At 35.3% G+C, this 17,686-nt stretch overlaps 3 protein-coding genes and 1 long non-coding RNA gene across 6 annotated transcripts; 2 read left to right on the top strand and 2 right to left on the bottom strand.

Moving 5' to 3' along the window:
* Positions 1-208: 208 nt before the first annotated feature.
* Positions 209-10,127, bottom strand: LOC145730074 (uncharacterized). 2 transcript variants are annotated; one of them, XM_081981063.1, is made up of 10 exons: positions 9,818-10,127; positions 9,421-9,757; positions 9,194-9,365; positions 6,769-6,970; positions 6,102-6,712; positions 5,909-6,042; positions 2,533-2,828; positions 1,654-1,784; positions 474-668; positions 209-415 (listed from the first exon to the last, which is right to left on the bottom strand). In XM_081981063.1, the coding sequence occupies exons 1-10, from the start codon at positions 9,918-9,920 to the stop codon at positions 323-325; spliced, it is 2,274 nt and encodes a 757-aa protein (XP_081837189.1). In that variant the 5' UTR covers positions 9,921-10,127; the 3' UTR covers positions 209-322. The 2 variants fall into 2 exon arrangements, with proteins under 2 accessions (XP_081837189.1, XP_081837190.1); XM_081981064.1 differs by having other exon boundaries at positions 1,654-1,775.
* LOC145730079 (uncharacterized) lies at positions 551-4,675 on the top strand. Its single transcript, XR_014178534.1, has 2 exons — positions 551-683; positions 4,444-4,675. It is a non-coding gene; the product is annotated as an uncharacterized LOC145730079 (long non-coding RNA).
* Positions 10,128-10,380: 253 nt separating the features above from the next.
* Ddrgk1 (DDRGK domain containing 1) lies at positions 10,381-11,749 on the top strand. Its single transcript, XM_081981067.1, has 5 exons — positions 10,381-10,637; positions 10,698-10,799; positions 10,853-11,015; positions 11,067-11,248; positions 11,304-11,749. Exons 1-5 carry the CDS (start codon positions 10,535-10,537, stop codon positions 11,615-11,617), a joined length of 864 nt encoding a protein of 287 aa, XP_081837193.1. The 5' UTR covers positions 10,381-10,534; the 3' UTR covers positions 11,618-11,749.
* Smyd5 (SET and MYND domain containing, class 5) lies at positions 11,633-13,562 on the bottom strand. 2 transcript variants are annotated; one of them, XM_081981066.1, is made up of 7 exons: positions 13,348-13,457; positions 13,267-13,316; positions 13,092-13,219; positions 12,793-13,035; positions 12,450-12,730; positions 12,126-12,372; positions 11,633-12,067 (listed from the first exon to the last, which is right to left on the bottom strand). In XM_081981066.1, the coding sequence occupies exons 2-7, from the start codon at positions 13,297-13,299 to the stop codon at positions 11,848-11,850; spliced, it is 1,152 nt and encodes a 383-aa protein (XP_081837192.1). In that variant the 5' UTR covers positions 13,300-13,316; positions 13,348-13,457; the 3' UTR covers positions 11,633-11,847. The 2 variants fall into 2 exon arrangements, with proteins under 2 accessions (XP_081837192.1, XP_081837191.1); XM_081981065.1 differs by having other exon boundaries at positions 13,267-13,562.
* Positions 13,563-17,686: the final 4,124 nt, after the last annotated feature.

Genomic DNA, 17,686 nt, shown 5'->3' with positions numbered 1-17,686 from the left:
TTCAACTCATCAAATAAATAAGTATTTCAGAGGTAATAAGTGTTTTTTAGAATAATTCTTTTTAACTTCTTTCAGCAATAAAAACAACATTTCTTCTGTACTTTTTATTAACAAAATAGTTGTTTTGTAGCAGTTTGGCACCACCAACACTCTCATCTTCGCTGGTATTCAAAATCCAATTTATCTGTCTATCTGCACATAAACAAAATTACCAAAAATGATAGTTTATATTTAAAAAAACCACTAATTTGTGGGCTAGATTGAAAGTTGTATAACCCAATCTTGACCCTATTAGCGCAACAATTTTTGTTCTTAACAAAATCTAATCTCCATAAGATTTTTGTACGTTTTTCCACTTTTCCACCAACTGGGACACTCCCTTCTTTTTCATCGTTAAACCTTGAACTAGCTTCACCTGAACCAATTCAACATTACAGCACTTTCTAGTCAAGTTTAGTAAAATAAACACTTACTTTTTTCTTCTTTTTCTTCACCGCTTCCTGATTAACTTGACTCGTTGCCTCTACCGCCACGTCTACGATACTATCTTGGGGGACAGTCGAAGACGTTGGGGAAAGAGAATTAGTATTTTCAGTGACTTCAGCAATTTCAGAATAGAAAGAATCTAACACCGAACTGAGCGAATCGGGAACTTTTTGAAGCGTTTTCTGAAAGTGTATCAGGTAAGACAATTGTCGTAATAGTTGATAGTGACTTAGAATTCAAGTGATCTTCTACTTTTGGGTTCAAAAATTTGTATGTTCAAGGTGTTAGTATGTCTGACTTTTTACTATAAAATTAATTGTTATACAAGGTGTTTCAGAGTTGTTGTGACAAAAGCCTAGGGGAGATTCTCCTGGAATCAAGCAAAAAGTTCAAGAGAACATGTGTCCGCAAGTGCTATGTTCTCGAGACACAGATTGTTCAAATTTCAAAAAAAAAATACAAATTTAGAGCAGGTTTGCTTGCTCAAGTGTTGCTTAAAAAAACTGGTGCAAACGGCCATAAGTGCGGCAGCTGTTGTTTGTTTCAATAATTTGATATTTTAAAAATAATTTCTTCTATATTTTCAGATATTTAAATAAAAATGATTTTTATTTTTTTACTCAAAAATGGGGCACCCCAGGAAAAAATTAAAAAAGCCTTTTTCTCTTAAGATTTGAACAGAAAATAAAAATAATATTTTTGGGTTGAGAAAAACCAGTGGCGTATCATTTTTTTGTTAAAAAATATCCAGTGACGTGCTTGCACGCTACTGATGAAACTAAAACACCCTGTATCTCGAGAACAAAGCACTTGCGGACACATGTTCTCTTGAACTTTTTGCTTGATTTTGTCAGAAGAATCTTCCCTAGACTTTTGTCACAACAACTCTGAAACACCCTGTATAGAGTAAGGTTTTGTTGGTCATTGCCATTTATATTTGAAAAGGTCAATTTAATGTACTTAAGAATTTTTGGAACTGCTAGTTGCAATATTTGTTTGTGACAAGCAAAACTCCGTTGTTGTTAGACATTGCATAGTTGTCCCATTAAAGTTACAGAAAAAAAGTGGATGTAAGTAACTTTCTAAACCCATAGCAAAATATAATGGTAGGAAATAGAATTCTGAATCACCAGGTTTAAGCATAAATGTGAAAACGTAAATAATTACTTTTCCATTTGTATAAGAATCAGGTAGAACATCGACACCTGGAGGTAAAGGTTGATTGTTTTCACATATTGGCTGTGATGGAGCCAAACTTATAGATGGAGGCTTTGGTGGCAAAGGAACATCTGCAACGACTAATTAAACGTTAATTTATCAATAAAATAGTTGTTTAAATGATAGTTTCAAACCACTCTTTAGAACATAGCAAAGAACACAGTGTATATTTAATTAGTGAAGACCATAGGAGGTTTTTTCAGAAATAAACGTAATTTAATACAGGAATACGATACGTAAAAACGATGATGCAGTGTTGCCAATTCAAATTTGGATATTTGGGAAAAATATTTAAATTTGTTTGAAACCTGGGACAATATTAATACAACGATCCATTTAACTTATTCATTAAAGCCCCCATAGAAAAAGAATTTAGACAACCGTGACGTGTATCTGTATATTTTAATCATATTCCAAACTGCAACAACTGCAAGTTAAAAAAAACGTTCTCGAAAACAATACAGTTCTAAATCATTTTAAGTAAAGTTTATAAGTTTATGAGTTGAATTTTGCCGGTTGTAGCTGATAGTAAAAATGTTTTAAAAAATCGCAGAACAAAAATCTGTTCGTTCTGAGATCAGCAAATCCATGTTGAGTAGACGTAATAATCACAAGTGAACACTTAAAAAATGTGCAAAGGTAAGAAGAGAATAGGAGCAAAACTTTTTTACATTAAAACGCTTTTGGAAAAATTACATTATTTAAAGGTTGGCAACACTGCGATAATGAGTGAGTGAGACTAAATATGTTTGCCACACCAAGAACGTTACATCATTAATTAAATTTCTTACTGTCAAAACTTGAATAAATTGAATCAACTTTACTTACCGGGAATTTTAGACTCTCGTAAATCTGGTGTAATGATAGGTGGAGGTGGCGGTGTCGGACTCCTAATATTAGGAGGAGATGGAGGTAGAGGTGGGTCCACCGGCAACTGGGGACCAAAAACGACCGGCGAGGGCGGTTTGTTTACTTCAATATTGCTTGTGACATGTTCCAAATCTGGCGGAGGAGGCGTGGTCGAAATATCCATAGCATCGTCGCATCTAGTTACGTCTGGTTCTGGATACTTCCATTGACTGGCGCCCGTCGCCTGGTTCTGGTAGAAATAGCGTTTGTGCGATCTAAAACAGCAGGCAAGACCGACGTGCTAGACTTTTACTTGTCAGAGCTTTGTTGATAATTTTTTCAGGGTCAGGGTGAAACATATAATCCCTATAAAGTACTTTTTCTTTTTAAATTAAAACTTAAATTTCAGTTTTTACAGTAAAATATTGAAATACTATTTATTGTCGGATATTTCCATATACTCTACCTGTATTAAGAATTACAAGTTAAATCATTGAAATACGTCAATAATTAGCATTAATGAATAAAAACGCAAATTATTTTCAGCGTCCTCCATTCTGTTTGTTCCAAGTGACGGTTACTAGCTTATGCTTCGGTTTGTTCAATTCTCTTGGCTTCTACCTAAATAGAAATACTTCGGTTAACGTCAATACTACCATTTTATGATTCAGTAATACAAATATCATATTATACAAGTATTAAAAGTGTTACAAACCTGTTCTGCTACGTTCTTCATTTTTTTTTAATACACACTATAGTAAGTAACAAAAAGTGATCTAAATAGGGAAAACTACAAAAATTAAGTCTATTTTTTGTTATTCAATTTGTTTGTCTTATACTTATGGTATAAATATTAGGTACAATGATTGAATAATGAAGTAATAAAAATCCAAAAATGTTTTAATTGATATATCAAAATGAATCTCAAACTCTTGTTCTTTCTCTGTCGGTGTTGATTTACATTATATCTGACTATTACCAAAATTAAAGTACCAATCAACTATAAATTTTACAACCAGACATCTTGATTGAATGGTATCTTAGGCTATATTTGAAAACTAAATTTTGTGGATTTTTAAAAGGTCATAACATAAAAATTCAAAGAAAAGATGTCATATTTTACTATTAAAATCTGATGGAAGACCAAGTGATGAAAACAGATTGTTGAATGAGTTTACTTTCTTTAAACAGACAAAGTTTATGTAAGACAACTGGTATTGTGTGGTAATTTTACCGTTTTCAGTTCGTTTTTGTAAAAATCAATCAAATCAAAATCAATTACCCGGCAATTTTTATGTTTTGATAAAACAAAATAATTTTGCGAGGTAGTTCAAGAAGACAATATTAACATATCCAATTGGAAATAGTTTATTCAAATTAAATGAGGTTGCAATGTTACAAATTATCGTGATTTCCATACTTGAACTCGTCCTGCGCTACATTTAATTGAAATTTAGTTGAGATTTGTTCTTATGAATGCGGCCATTAACCAAACCCATTAAGGCGGTTTTACATTCAGGCAACTATGTCAACCTAGTTGCTTGCTGCAAGAAACTAAATTGCTGTTCCCGATTTTTTAAATTGCATGTTGCAAACGGGTTTTGCCGCAGCATGCGACTAGCCTAATTACATACAAGCAACCAATTGCTTCAATTTTTCAGTCAGTTTTCTAGAGATAGATAACTCCCCTAATTTGAAAAACCAAGACTAATTTTCGAAACAGCATCATATCATAATGTACTTGTAGCATCTCTGACTCGGCTATATCGCTGTTTATTCCCGAAGTATGTGAGAGGTTTAAAGGAATTTCTAATTTCCGCGATAGATAATATTATTCACAAAATGCTATTTTTGTGGTATTTTTCAATTAAATTATGTGTTTTTCCGTAGTCCAAGCCATCATGCTGCATGCTACTTCGATACTGAATCCATTTGTGATGGAAACGCTTGCGACCTATTGCAACTGGCCAATTCTGCCGCAAGACGCATGCTATCAGTCGCCGCTGTTCAATAGCGCCGCTGTTAAAACCGCCTTTATATGACAAAAAAAACTTTTAAAATTATCCCAACTATCAAGTGTACTAACTTGAAATTTAATAAATTTGCAACGCGTTTTTCTTTACCCCCTATATCCCTGAAGAAATCACTGTGGGACAAAATTAATCCCTGGCTCTAATTCTACAAAAAACGGTCTTTCAAAACCTTTTTTAATCATTAAATTCGGTAGAGCATGTCGGAGGTGCAGGCCGTCAAAAATTTTGCTGTATCAAAAAAGTTAAAAACTGTTAAGGTGGATTCATAGTTCTGTTTCTGTAAAACATAGAAACGTAAAATTAAAACATGAAATTGTAATGCTTTCATTCACAGTTTGAAACGTAAACAAAAACATAACTCCGTTAAACACAAAAACATAAGAAATAAACCATTTTTATTTCTTATGCTAATGTTCTTACGTTTTTACTAATCGCATACTTTTATTTACTCCAACTTAGATAGTTCTTAGTGTAATGTAATGGCCAAACGTTGCTCAGCATTTATTGCATCTGGCAAATCGCGTTTTAATAACTTTGGTGTAACTAAATGTAACAATTTACTAAAATATGCTAAAGTCAACCTTTTTATATTTGAAAAACTGGGCTTCGTCTTTAGATTTCATTGGCAAAAAATATGTTTTATAAAAACCTAATTTGGATCTTTTTTCTACTAATTTTCCTGTTTTTTTCCAGTCGAGTTTTTCTCCTTTATTTCTTTAGTAACGCTCAACACAATATTCCAACAGCCGCCACTATAAAAGCATCGTCAAAATCCATTTTGAATAAAAATCCTAATGCCACTAAAGATGTAAACCAAAATATCACCAAATAAACCACTGAACCTATTTTTGAATTACATGTTACGGATTTACGGCAAAACTATGAATTGAAAGGCTTATTTTTATGTTTCTCGTTTTATGTAATTATATTTTACCGAAACAAAACTATGAATCCACCTTTAAAAAGTTTACATTATCCACACATTTTTTAATTCTGTGTACAACATTAGCAGCCATATTGTACTGACGAGGTTACAATTAGCATGACACAGTTTTATCACACATAACAAGTATGGAAATCACCTAAACTACTAAATACACAAAAAAAAACAAGAATTTTAAAAATTCTCACCTTCACAGCCGTTATGTCTCCACCAGATCATCTTTCAGTGGTTCGAGCCTAAGCCGAACTGCACTACTAGAGTCATTTAAATAAAAGAAAGCAACAAGGAGGAGAATTGGTTTGGAACTTGGGTTAAAGGTTTATAAGGTAAGATATGCTGATGAAAAGATGAGCTTAATCTAGAATTATAGGTTTCGTACCTATCCCACTGCAAAAGCCACCCTTCCGGAGCCGTTTCTTTTTCTAATTTCACCAGTTCGGCGCACATTTCTTTCAGCCATTTGTACAAATAGGACAGTTTTAGACCACCTTCTTTCATTGCAACAAACAGTGTCTAAAAAAGACACAACTTTAATAATAACAAAAATAATACAATAAAACAGAACAACTTACCTCAGCTTGAATTAACATGGTTTGAACAGGTAAAACCGGGTCACGACCCTCTCCCAAAAACAGCAACTTCTCCTTAAGAACTGTGTAATCGGCTTCTGTTTCCCGTGCATTAAAATTACTCTCTTCCTTTACACTTTTCTCTTCTTGAACCTCCTCTTTTGCCGGATTTAGCACATCAGATTTAACAAACATCACACCCCCTTTCTGAAAGCCTTGATATGGACTTTCAAGTTCAAGCTTAACGTCTTTAGTTTCTTCTTGGAGTTGTCTATCTTGTTTGAAACCCAAACCGGTAAAATCTTCGTTTTCTGGTGCTCCTTTAGGTCGTTTAACCTGATTGACTAAAGACACGCCAATTCGACGTTTTCTTTGGAAGACTTTACTATCAAAATCATTGTTTGGACTGCTGGTGGGTTTAGCCAATTCAGAGTTGTCATGTGTGGGAGATTCAGTTTTAATAAAATCTTTAACGTCAATCGGTTTAGTTATAGGAAATAGTGTGCTGTGAGATGTTTCTGTTATGTTTTGCGGTGGAGGCGGACCGACAGGAAACAGCGATTTTGACGGCTTTTCCGCCTCCAATTCATCCTCAGATGAATCACTGTGGTAACCTAAAGATACTTATTTAATTTACATAAAAAGTCAGACTAAGAAGAAAAAAACTTGCCTGCTACAAGTGCAAAAGCAGAAACATTTTTTTGTGCACTTGCTTTTTGTTGTGCAGGTTGAGTTTGTTGAATGATATCTTTAACCACAGCAGGCACAGTACCGCCTAGACTTTTTAACTCTTGAGCTCTTTGCTGAATTTTTGCTAATAAATCAGTTTCATCATCTTCATCTTCATCTTCAGAGAGGATTTTTTCTTTACTCTAAAATTTTTTTTTACATAAAAAATTAATAAATATTTATTAATATAGCAAATCTACAGAAGGCATGCTATATTTCCTATTACCACCATGTTTTATTTTAGTTCAGTTGGACAACTTTACCAAGCAGAGGTTAGTCATGTGCAACCCATAATCTATATTTACTGAATACATAAATACATAGTTTATCATGGTTCTCTAGTACAACTAATCTGCATACAACCAACTTGTATTTATATCTCCATAGAGTTAAATTTAACAGTTGTGACATTAACAGACATTCGGGCCGTCACGATGACGTAATTTGGCAAAACCATAATTTGACCATTTTGTCAAGGAATGCGGCTTTTGATATGTTTTTTACGTCACCTAATAGTTGTCAAGAATGACGCAACTGTGATGCAAAATTACCAATTAAAATAGTTCTACCACTTGGATAAATTACACTGTACCTTGTAGTTATAGTTCTGTGGAGCAAAACTTGACCAATGTGATGTTAAGTGACATAGGTATTAAACTGTTACTTAATGTCAGAACAAATTTGGCTTCAAGGAGCTGATAATACAACTTCCAGTGCAATTTCTCAAACAAACACATCTATTTTAAATAACTCAATTAATATTTAGATTAAGTTAGGTTAGGTTAGGTTATACTTGGAATTGGATGCAGAATCCAAAAATGAAATAAAAAATAGAGGTTTCCATTTGAAAAAATAAAGTTGACAGTCATAACTTGTTTTTGGGTCACCCTATATACATGAATTTATTATCAAAAAAATCGCAATAAAAAATAAATATTAACGTGTCTGGTTTTCCAGAAAACAAATCCCTGATTTTTAATAAAATGTATGCAGTGTAATTTCCAAATAGTTCAAATTTCATTGCCTGAATTCTGAATTGTTTCTTGTGATGTGCATTTATTAGCCTTTTCTTCATCATTCATTGTCTTAAATTCTCCTAAAACTTAAATAAATTTCTCAGAATTGTTTTATTCCTAATTACAACCCATACATAAACCTGACCTACATCAAGAATATAAAGGGTTTTAAAGAGTTTTATTATACAGTGCGTTTTTTTTAACGCGCAACATAGGATTTCACGTGTTAAATTTTTAAGCCCATGTTAGACCATGTTATTTTGGAACTACAAGTATAAAACTTGACGGGTGGCTGTTTTGTACCCTGAAGCTTAAGTAAGTTTACCAATTCGGCCTAAAAAGTGTTAAAAAGCTTGCAAAAAATCATCTTTTTCCGAAAAGGTTTTATCGTTTCATACTCCCTGTATACATTGTTGTTCTTTGTTGTTTTTGATACTGGCACGGCAGGTAGCAGGTAAGATTTGGCGTAGAAAGTAAAGCAGGGTGATCATTAACTTTATATCAAGAAAGTTAAAACCAAAAGAAGTATTTTTATAAATGAATTGTTCAAAGTGACCTCCGTTTGAAGCCAAACAGTATTCCAAACAATCATAAAATGCCTTTTTGACGTTCAAAAGATGTCGGGTCGTGATGCAGTCAAAATATGTCACTCTACCTGCTACCTGCCCTGCCAGTATCAAAAACAACAAGGAACAACAATGCATACAGGGAGTATGAAACGATAAAATCTTTTGGAAAAAAAATGATTTTTTTCCAGTTTTTCATCACTTTTTAGACCAAAGTGGTAGACTTACTTAAGCTTCAGGGTACTAAAGACACACCCGTCAAGTTATAGACTTGCAGTTCCAAAATAAAATGGTCTAACATGGGCTTAAACATTTAACACGTAAAATCCTATGTTGCGCGTTAAAAAAAACGCACTGTATTCACTAGGAACCCATCATAAGTGTTATATTATTGATCTTCAGACTCTTCAGATTGATTATATGGCTTAATAACCATATCACAACATTTTTTTTTTTTTTGTTTTTAAATCATTTGCAACTGACAGAGTTAATTTCATTTGTCATTATATTGCACACACTTAATTTGATATTTAAACTTATTTGTGACACAAACTAATAATAGTTATTGTAGACACTTCAGAAATTGCAAATTCTCAACCATAGAATGGGAAAACTCTAGCAATTAAACTCATCATTAGTGTCTGTTATAAAACAAGTCAAATCCTTCAGATTGAAAACTTTTTGATCATCAGTCACATTTTTAAAATGTAACTTCTATTATTTTCTGTCATCATAAGGATAAGAAATTAAAAGTTAAGTAACATTTACAAGCCAAACGACTTACCTTAGCATTTTTATCAGGAAGCACTGGACTGGAAGTTGCCTTTTTAGATTTGATAGTTGTAACTGTGGATGGTGTTGCTAAAGAAGACAATTTGGCAGACCCATTGGGTTTTGTTGTAACCTCTTCCTCAGAATCACTACTTTCACCATATTCAGTTATAAGCTCAATTTTTCTAAAAACCACTCACTACAGCAAAAAAACAAAATAAATTATACACTTCAACTTACTCATCATCTGAGTCATCCCTTGGTGGCTTTTTAGCTGGAGGTTTTGGTGTAGGTTTTTCAACTTTTTTATCCTCAGGTTTCTTAATTACTTCTTGTAAAGAATACACTTTTACCTTGCTGAGGTCATTAATATTAACGTTTGTGGAATGATAGTTTGATGCAGGAGGAACAAACAGTTCTACTTTTTTCTTATCCCGTTCTGTACTAGGGCGACGTATACCTTTTTTAGCGACACCCGCGGGTTTGTACGATTTTGGTGGGACCCACGTTACCTCGTCAGACTCCGTGTTCCAGAAATATGAATAACCTGTGAGTTCATCATAGCATTCTTGCCATACTAAAATGTTAGACTTAAGAATGAACCAAGCTCCATGTGTGTTACTAATAAAAGGCTTACCGTCTTCTTGAAGTGGGGCTGCCGTAATTGATGAAGCTTTGCTTGAGGATGTTGAAGATATTTGATTTATTTCTTTGAAGAAGTCATTAACAGTGGCATCCATGTTTACTCACACACTCTAGCAGTTCTTTATCACATTAATACAAGCCTTACTATCTGGATTCCAACTACTTTAGATTTTACACTAAAGAGAACTTTTTGTAGTTAAAAATAATGCACAATTTTACACAAATTTGTGATTTTTTGGTTTAACAACAAACAAGAATAAGCTTTGCTTATGCAGGATGTCCACTGGTACTGTACACTAACCTAAAATAATATGACAAAACTAAAACCTAAAAATAAAAATGCCCAATTTTTGACAATTATCACGTGCTGTTAGTAAAGAAAGGTATCTTATGGTCACGTGATTACGATTGACAGAATTATCCATATCTAAATTTTCTAGGGTACAATTAAAATTAACAGTTATCACGTGATTGCATTCCTTCCATACCAGTAGTCAAACACGTGATACTTCTCGCAATAGTTTAAAGCTTAACAAATATATGACAATATGACAATTAGTTGAACATATGTTCACTACCCAGTGTCCACAAAATAAAGAATTTAAACAACTCTAATTTAGTATAACAAGCAATTGTTATAACATTAAAACAGTTTGTACATATTCGTTAATGTTTTCTATGTTTTGACAGTTTTAGAAAAAGTTACATTATGGATTCAGAATGGGACATTTTGCCCTTACTGGCTTGTGCAATTCCTCTGTTTTTGTTTGCCATTTTTTACCTTAAATACACTCAAAACAAGGTCAAAAAAGGTGAGTTACTATTTTAAGTGTCGTATGAACGTTTATCCAACTTTAAGACACTTTTTTAAGACGAGGAACAAAGAGCAAGGCCAGCAGCTAACAGGCCTAGAGAGGGAGTACCTAGAAGAGCTGTAGCTGCCAGAAATCGCGGGGCTCGATTACGTGCTAATGGTAAATAACCTGTATTTTGTACTTGGATGTTTTAATTGCTTTAATAATTTCAGCTGTAGCTCAAGAGGTAGATGGCTCAGAAGGAGAAGATGAAGTTGAAAGGCCTGAAGTGGAGCTGCCTGACGGTAAAATTGGGGCTAAAAAAAAGGCTAAATTAGAAGCTAAAGCTGAAAAGAAGGCAGCCAGAGAAGTTGAAGAAAAACTGAGAGCTGAAAAGTAAAATATTGCTGTGCAAATTGAATCAATTCTCAAAGGTAAAGTTTGCAGAAAAAAGAAGTTAGAAGTTGAAGAAGCTGAAAGGTTAAAACAGAAAGAACAAGAGGCAGCTGAAGAAAAACAGAGGGAAGAAGAGGAGAGAAAAGCTAAAGAAGAAAAAGAAAGAAGAGAGTATGAAGAGTACTTAAAAATGAAGGAAGCTTTTCAGGTTGAGGAAGAGGGTTATGAAGAAGGTAACATTAAGCTTCTGCTCAAACAACTAAAATACATTCATTATGTTTTACATAGGAGAACAAGAAGAAGGACAAAACCTATTACAGGAATTTGTGGACTACATCAAAAACAACAAAGTAGTCATTATTGAAGATCTGGCAGCCCATTTTAAATTGAAAACCCAGGCTTGTATTGACAGGATTAAGGATTTGCAAAAAGATGGCATATTAACAGGTGTTATAGATGACAGGGGAAAATTTATTTTTGTGTCTACAAGTGAGATGGAAGCTGTAGCTAAGTTTATTAGACAAAGAGGTCGAGTGTCTATAGCAGAATTGGCAGAAAGCAGCAATCAATTGATTAATTTAACTCCAGTAACTCAGTCTTAATAAATACTACTGTTATACAATCAAGAGTTTTATTCTTGATTTAGTTTGGAGTTACTTTCCCTTAAAAGAGTATTTCTTTGTGAACAGTCACATATTTATTAAACTGTAAAAAAAATAAATATCAAGTTCAAACTCATGTGTTTGATTGGAATATTTAAAAAATTAATAAAGCTGATATACAAAAGTATAAAAAATGTTTTTGAACCTATTAACAGGCTGTATGTGCTTAATTAGTCATCATCCTCATCTTCAGCAGACATTTCTTCCTCACTTGTAACATCAGGATCTTCAATTTCTGCTATACATTTTGGACAGTCACACTCAAACAAATAGTTCTCCCTTAATAGTTTCCTTCTGGAATGTCTTGACCTACTTCCATCACAGTCACTCAAGTAATTAATACAAATTTCATCCCCTGCTTGGATATCTTTCAATGCCACAAGTGACAATCTGATTGAAAACATACAATTTTAGGCATCAATCAAATAAAACTTGTTATTTTTAATACCTGAAATTGTTATGCAAAAATTGTATTTCTGCATTAGGGTCACAACTATGATTGGCTGCACTCTGTTCTACATACAGTCCAATTCCCTCACTGTTCAAAAAGTCACCTGTATGACTGTACATATTGTCATATATTTGGTCAATTAAAGAATCAATATTTTCTTGATCAGGCTCTGACAAATTAAGTTTTTCCACATTTTGCCGCCAGGCACTAAAGGGACTTGTGCCAACACCTTGACCATTAGTACCTGAATATTTAGAAACTTTTGAGTTGTAATCCAATTTATTATTAACTCCAACTAGTAGCTAAAAGCCTTTCACTTACCAATCAAAGCTATGAGACCTTGAAATCCTTCTGAAGTCAAAAACTGAGCCACTTTTGGATCAGGTAATGCTCTACCAACCATTTGCCTTAACAAATCCACCTGAATTTCAAACTGGTCTCCTAAAAATTTATGGGCCAGTTCAGCCTCCTCATTCACACTTCTGTGGCAAAAATTTAAAGTGGTCTGAATTGCACTTTCAGTGTCTGGAGTCTGCAAAATCCTTGCTAACAGCCTTACAATCAAGAAAATTGAGGAAGTTTCTGGAGGATAATGCATTTGTCTGTAAAACCACAAATGTTAAACATTTTTTTCCAGTGCAATATAATTTTTAAAAAAACACACTTCCATGTTTCTTCTAACTGTTCTAGAGGATGCACATTGTTCCTCTCAAACGTTTGAAGACATAAAACCTTATGATACTGTTCAAAGGCTTGAACTCTACAATTTTCAGAACAGTACTCAACACCACAAGTTGGACATGTTGTTTGCAAGTGTTTTTCAGTTTTGCAACATTCCTGATAGGGTAATTCCAATGATTTGTTACCAGTCAGACGCCTAGCATTTTCTTCCGCAGTTTCTAGAGGTCTATTAAATTCTTATTACATGATATAATCAGGAATTAAAGTAATGTTTATAGGTACCTTAAACAGTGGTTGCATGCTCGATACTTGCAAGATGCATTCCAGGGAAACTGGCAAGATATTAGTGGCTCTTCCTCAAAAATCACAGTCCCTTTAGAGATATCCACTTCAGCAAAAAGGCATTTACCCTGGAATAAGCAGTTTTAGGAAAATACAACACTTGTGATAATCATACCTTAGTAGGCAAACTTTTTACTACTGCACTCATATTTTATGTATACAACTTAATTGAGAGGAAAACCTAACGTTTTAATTTATAAGTGTTTATATGAACTTAAATTAATTTTCTTATTTTGTTGGTAAAATGTGTAAGGAAATTAATTAGGGTTAAGGTTACTTTTTGTTCTTGTCTCTTCTTTACTTGTTACACTTTGGCCGCATTGGTTTTCATTCTCCATGGAACGACGAGCGAATGTGACGTCCATGTGACGTCAAAATGACGTAATTCCACATTTGATCAAATTATGGTTTTTGCCAATTACGTCATTGTGACGTCATCTTCGCTCTGGTCAGTCCACGGCAAGGATGGTAAACAGTAAAGGATTGCTTAATCCCATAAGCGCAATCTTGCCGGTATCGGCTCGGGCCGGTGACGATTTTTACGTCACCATGGGGCTGGAGATCTCGCGAGATGGGCTCAAAACAGCGACCGGCCAGAACAGCAACCGGCACGAACGGCGAGAGAAACGCGCAAAACAGCGACCGACCGACCGGCCAGAAGGGCGACGATTCGGAACCGACCCGAAGTCGCTTCCGGCGAGATCGGCGACGTCATCCGAATGTCGTTCGGCCGGTCGCTGTTTTGCGGGGACGGCGTCATTGGGCACACTCGTCAGCTGGTATAATCGACATCGGGCACACTCGTCCATGCGCCGGTAGACTAGTTTATGACTGCCCGCACCAAAGTAATTTCATATCGTATTTAAGATAGGTGTTATTTTTTAAATGTAATAACTAAAAAAATGCTCATGTGAACCTATGCTAACCCAGTGGTCGATTACATAAAGTATCAGTAAGGTGGTTACATTGCAATGGTTATTTTTTAACTAAAATTAAAAAAAAATGCTAGGTGAACCTATGCTAACCCAGTGACTGATCACATATAGTAATCAAATAAATACTGTCTTGTTCTCAACATCTCAATTTCTAATGTTTTTCTTGCATAATAATGTATTCTATAGTATTAGTTTGTTTACTTCCAAATTTTCTAAATTGGTGCAATCCAACCAAAGACGTCATCCGAACGTAGTCGGGTTGCGTTCGGTTTCGATTATACCTCTTGACGATTAGACCGTTTGCGCGTTTCCCGTTTTGCGCGTTTCCCGCGCCTCCGTTTTCCAAGACGCTCGCTTATTTTTAATTTTTTATTCTGGCGTGAGGAGAACAAACTTCACACACGTTTTGTTCCGGTCAATTTGACAGTTAATAACGTAAAAACCAGTCCGATTTCACTAGGCTTGATGGTACTCATTTTCGACTAATTTGGGGACGGGGAATCCATTCCAGCTGTCAAAATGACAGTAACTGTCACTCAATTCGAGACACTGTCGATTTGTGGAGATACCAAAAAAGTGATTTCACAAATGGATTGGGCGCCCCAAAATTAGCCAAAAACCACCCTTCACTCGATTTGTTTTGATAAAAAACGCACTTGAGATGCATTATTGTTAATCTGTCACTTTGACAGCTAATAACGTCAAAACCAGTCCGATTTCACTAATTTGGGGACGGGGAATCCATTCCAGCTGTCACTCAATTCGACACACTGGCGATTTGTGGAGATATCAAAAAAGTGATTTCACCAATGGATTGGGCGCCCCAAAATTAGCCAAAAACCACCCTTCACTCGATTTGTTTTGATAAAAAACGCACTTGAGATGCATTATTGTTAATCTGTCACTTTGACAGCTAATAACGTCAAAACCAGTCCGATTTCACTAGGGTTGATGGTACTCATTTTCGACTAATTTGGGGACGGGGAATCCATTCCAGCTGTCAAAATGACAGTAGCTGTCACTTAGTTCGAGATCGGCCAAACGGTGTTATCAATCAAGTCATGTGGGGATATTTTTCGTTTTCTATGATATGGTCCATTTTTTTCCCGTCGCGGTTACGTCATCATTTGCCTTTCTTGTCTATTACGTGCGTTCCGAGCGCGATAGAATTTTGACGTCATCGGCCGCCATTGTTGGCAAATTAATAGTAAACAAAGCGAAATGTTTTATTTTTTATGTAAATTTTACAATATTGTTACGGTCTGGGCCTACTATGCTCGATACTTCTTAACAAGCGCTCGCTTCGGGATGAAACCGATGCGCCGTAATATCTGGCCGGGCGCGTATTAAAGTAGGCCACAGTTAGGAAGCGCCGGACCTAGAACAATCGTTAAAATTCGACGCAAATCGCGAAGCGTTTCGCGGTCATTCTAGAACGTGGTTTGCGAATATAAAAGACGCGGTCTCGACCGCTACTATGCCGAAGAAATCTCCTTCCAAGGCGAAAAAATCAAACAAAGCTGGACCGACCAAAAAACCGAAAGCTCCCAAACCAAAAACCGCCAAGTCTACTGCCGCTGCCAAGGCGAAAAAAACGACTTCACCCAAAAAGAAGAAGTAATTTGTCGTGGTTGACGCCGTGGTTGGTTTTCGGCTGAAAGAATGCAACTGCTACGTCCGATACGTTTCGCAGATCTCGTCGTACATACTATGTTATCAGGTACATATCGGCTACTGGAGCCTACGACTCATATAACAAACGGTTCTTTTCAGAACCACAAGTTTGAAAAAGCGAAAGATTAATACGTTAGATTTTTATACGTTAGCTAGTCCCGCCGTTTACCATCACAATTGCCTTTAGTAAAAGTTTGGCGACTGATTACCGGCCGGAGACGCGGTATCACTTCCGTGTGCACTTCTCCGTTCCGTAACCCTTCGTTTTTTTATCGGCCGGAGACGCGGTATCACACCTTTTTACGATCCGTTTCTTATCTGTTTATGTGGTAATTGGACGTGATAACAATATACGTGCCCTTTACCTTTTTACGATTCTATCCTTATCTGCTTTTTTGGAGATTGGACACGATAACAATATACGTGCCCTTACCTTTTTACGATCCGTTTCTTATTTGCTTTTTTGAGGATTGGACACGATAACAATATACGTGCCCTCACCTTTTTACGATCCGTTACTTATCAGCTCTTTTGGAGATTGGACGCGATAACAATATACGTGCCCTTACCTTTTTACGATCCATTACTTATCTGCTTTTTTGGAGATTGGACGTGATAACAATATACGTGCCCTTACCTTTTGACGATACGTTACTTATCTGCTTTTTTGGAGATTGGACACGATAACAATATACGTGCCCTTACCTTTTTTTACGATCCGTTACTTATCTGCTTTTTTGGAGATTGGACGCGATAACAATATACGTGCCCTTACCTTTTTACGATCCATTACTTATCTGCTTTTTTGGAGATTGGACGTGATAACAATATACGTGCCCTTACCTTTTGACGATACGTTACTTATCTGCTTTTTTGGAGATTGGACACGATAACAATATACGTGCCCTTACCTTTTTTTACGATCCGTTACTTATCTGCTTTTTTGGAGATTGGACACGATAACAATATACGTGCCCTTACCTCAAATTAAGGGAAATAACCACTTTGAACCTTTCAGAAATTCGAAAAATGCCATTTTTTGTCAAAATTTTCAATTTTTTTTTTGTTCCATAAGGGTTCCAATGCACAGCAAAGGGCATATTTATACAAAAGAACATTAAATTAGGTGAAATAAGCACAAAAAAAGCACTTTAAAATTTTTCACTTTTCAAAAAAATTGAAAGACTGGGGGGGTATTAGAGAGGTTTTTTAGGTACTTTTTGAAATTCAATATCTCGGTAACGGGAGGTTAGGTTAATCTGTTAAATCTGTCTGGTTAAATCTGATGATTCTCTTTTGTGTGTGTCGTTATCCGATGATGAAGATATCGGCGCATCTTTGTCGAAAAGTTCGTTGAACATTCCTGTTATGTCATTGGACAAGAAGACCGGGAAAGAAGCCCTGAGGGAGCGGTATGAGTCGGTCGATGTAGAGTTTGCCAATTCAAGTTCGGACGACGAAGAAATAGATCAAACAAGATCAAGAGCTAGATTGCAACATAATGGACGAGGTATAAAAAAATTACGTCGCTGTCAGGAGTTACTGGATCGGCTGCGTCTCTTACACAATGAAGCACAAGATGCCGAAGAATCTTATGCTTCGAGTGTGCCCCAAATGGATTTGCACCGAGAAAGTGCAGAAAGAAAAATTGCTCTGGTACGTAGGTTAGTAGGGGATCTTACAAGCAGCGATTTTCCAGTTACCTTATAAGTAATTTTATTTTATTTTTTACCAAAACGGTTCTTATCAGAACCACAAATTAATTTAAAAAAGAAAATATGTTATGAGTTGTTTTTTGTTTTCTTTCCTACATACGTATTGCTAAAATTCAATTTTTTCATCACCGGTTATGTTTCAGCTTCTATTACATTTTAGCTTCTGTTACATCTCTATGTGTCCTTGACCTTAACGGAACACCGCCCGGAG

This window comes from Ips typographus, linkage group LG6, assembly GCF_016097725.1.
Source record: "Ips typographus isolate SLU linkage group LG6, UJ_Ityp_2.0, whole genome shotgun sequence".
In the NCBI taxonomy this organism is placed as follows: domain Eukaryota; kingdom Metazoa; phylum Arthropoda; class Insecta; order Coleoptera; family Curculionidae; genus Ips; species Ips typographus.
The sequence above is the reverse complement of the archived record's forward strand: the minus strand, read 5'-3'. Positions and strand labels throughout refer to the sequence as shown.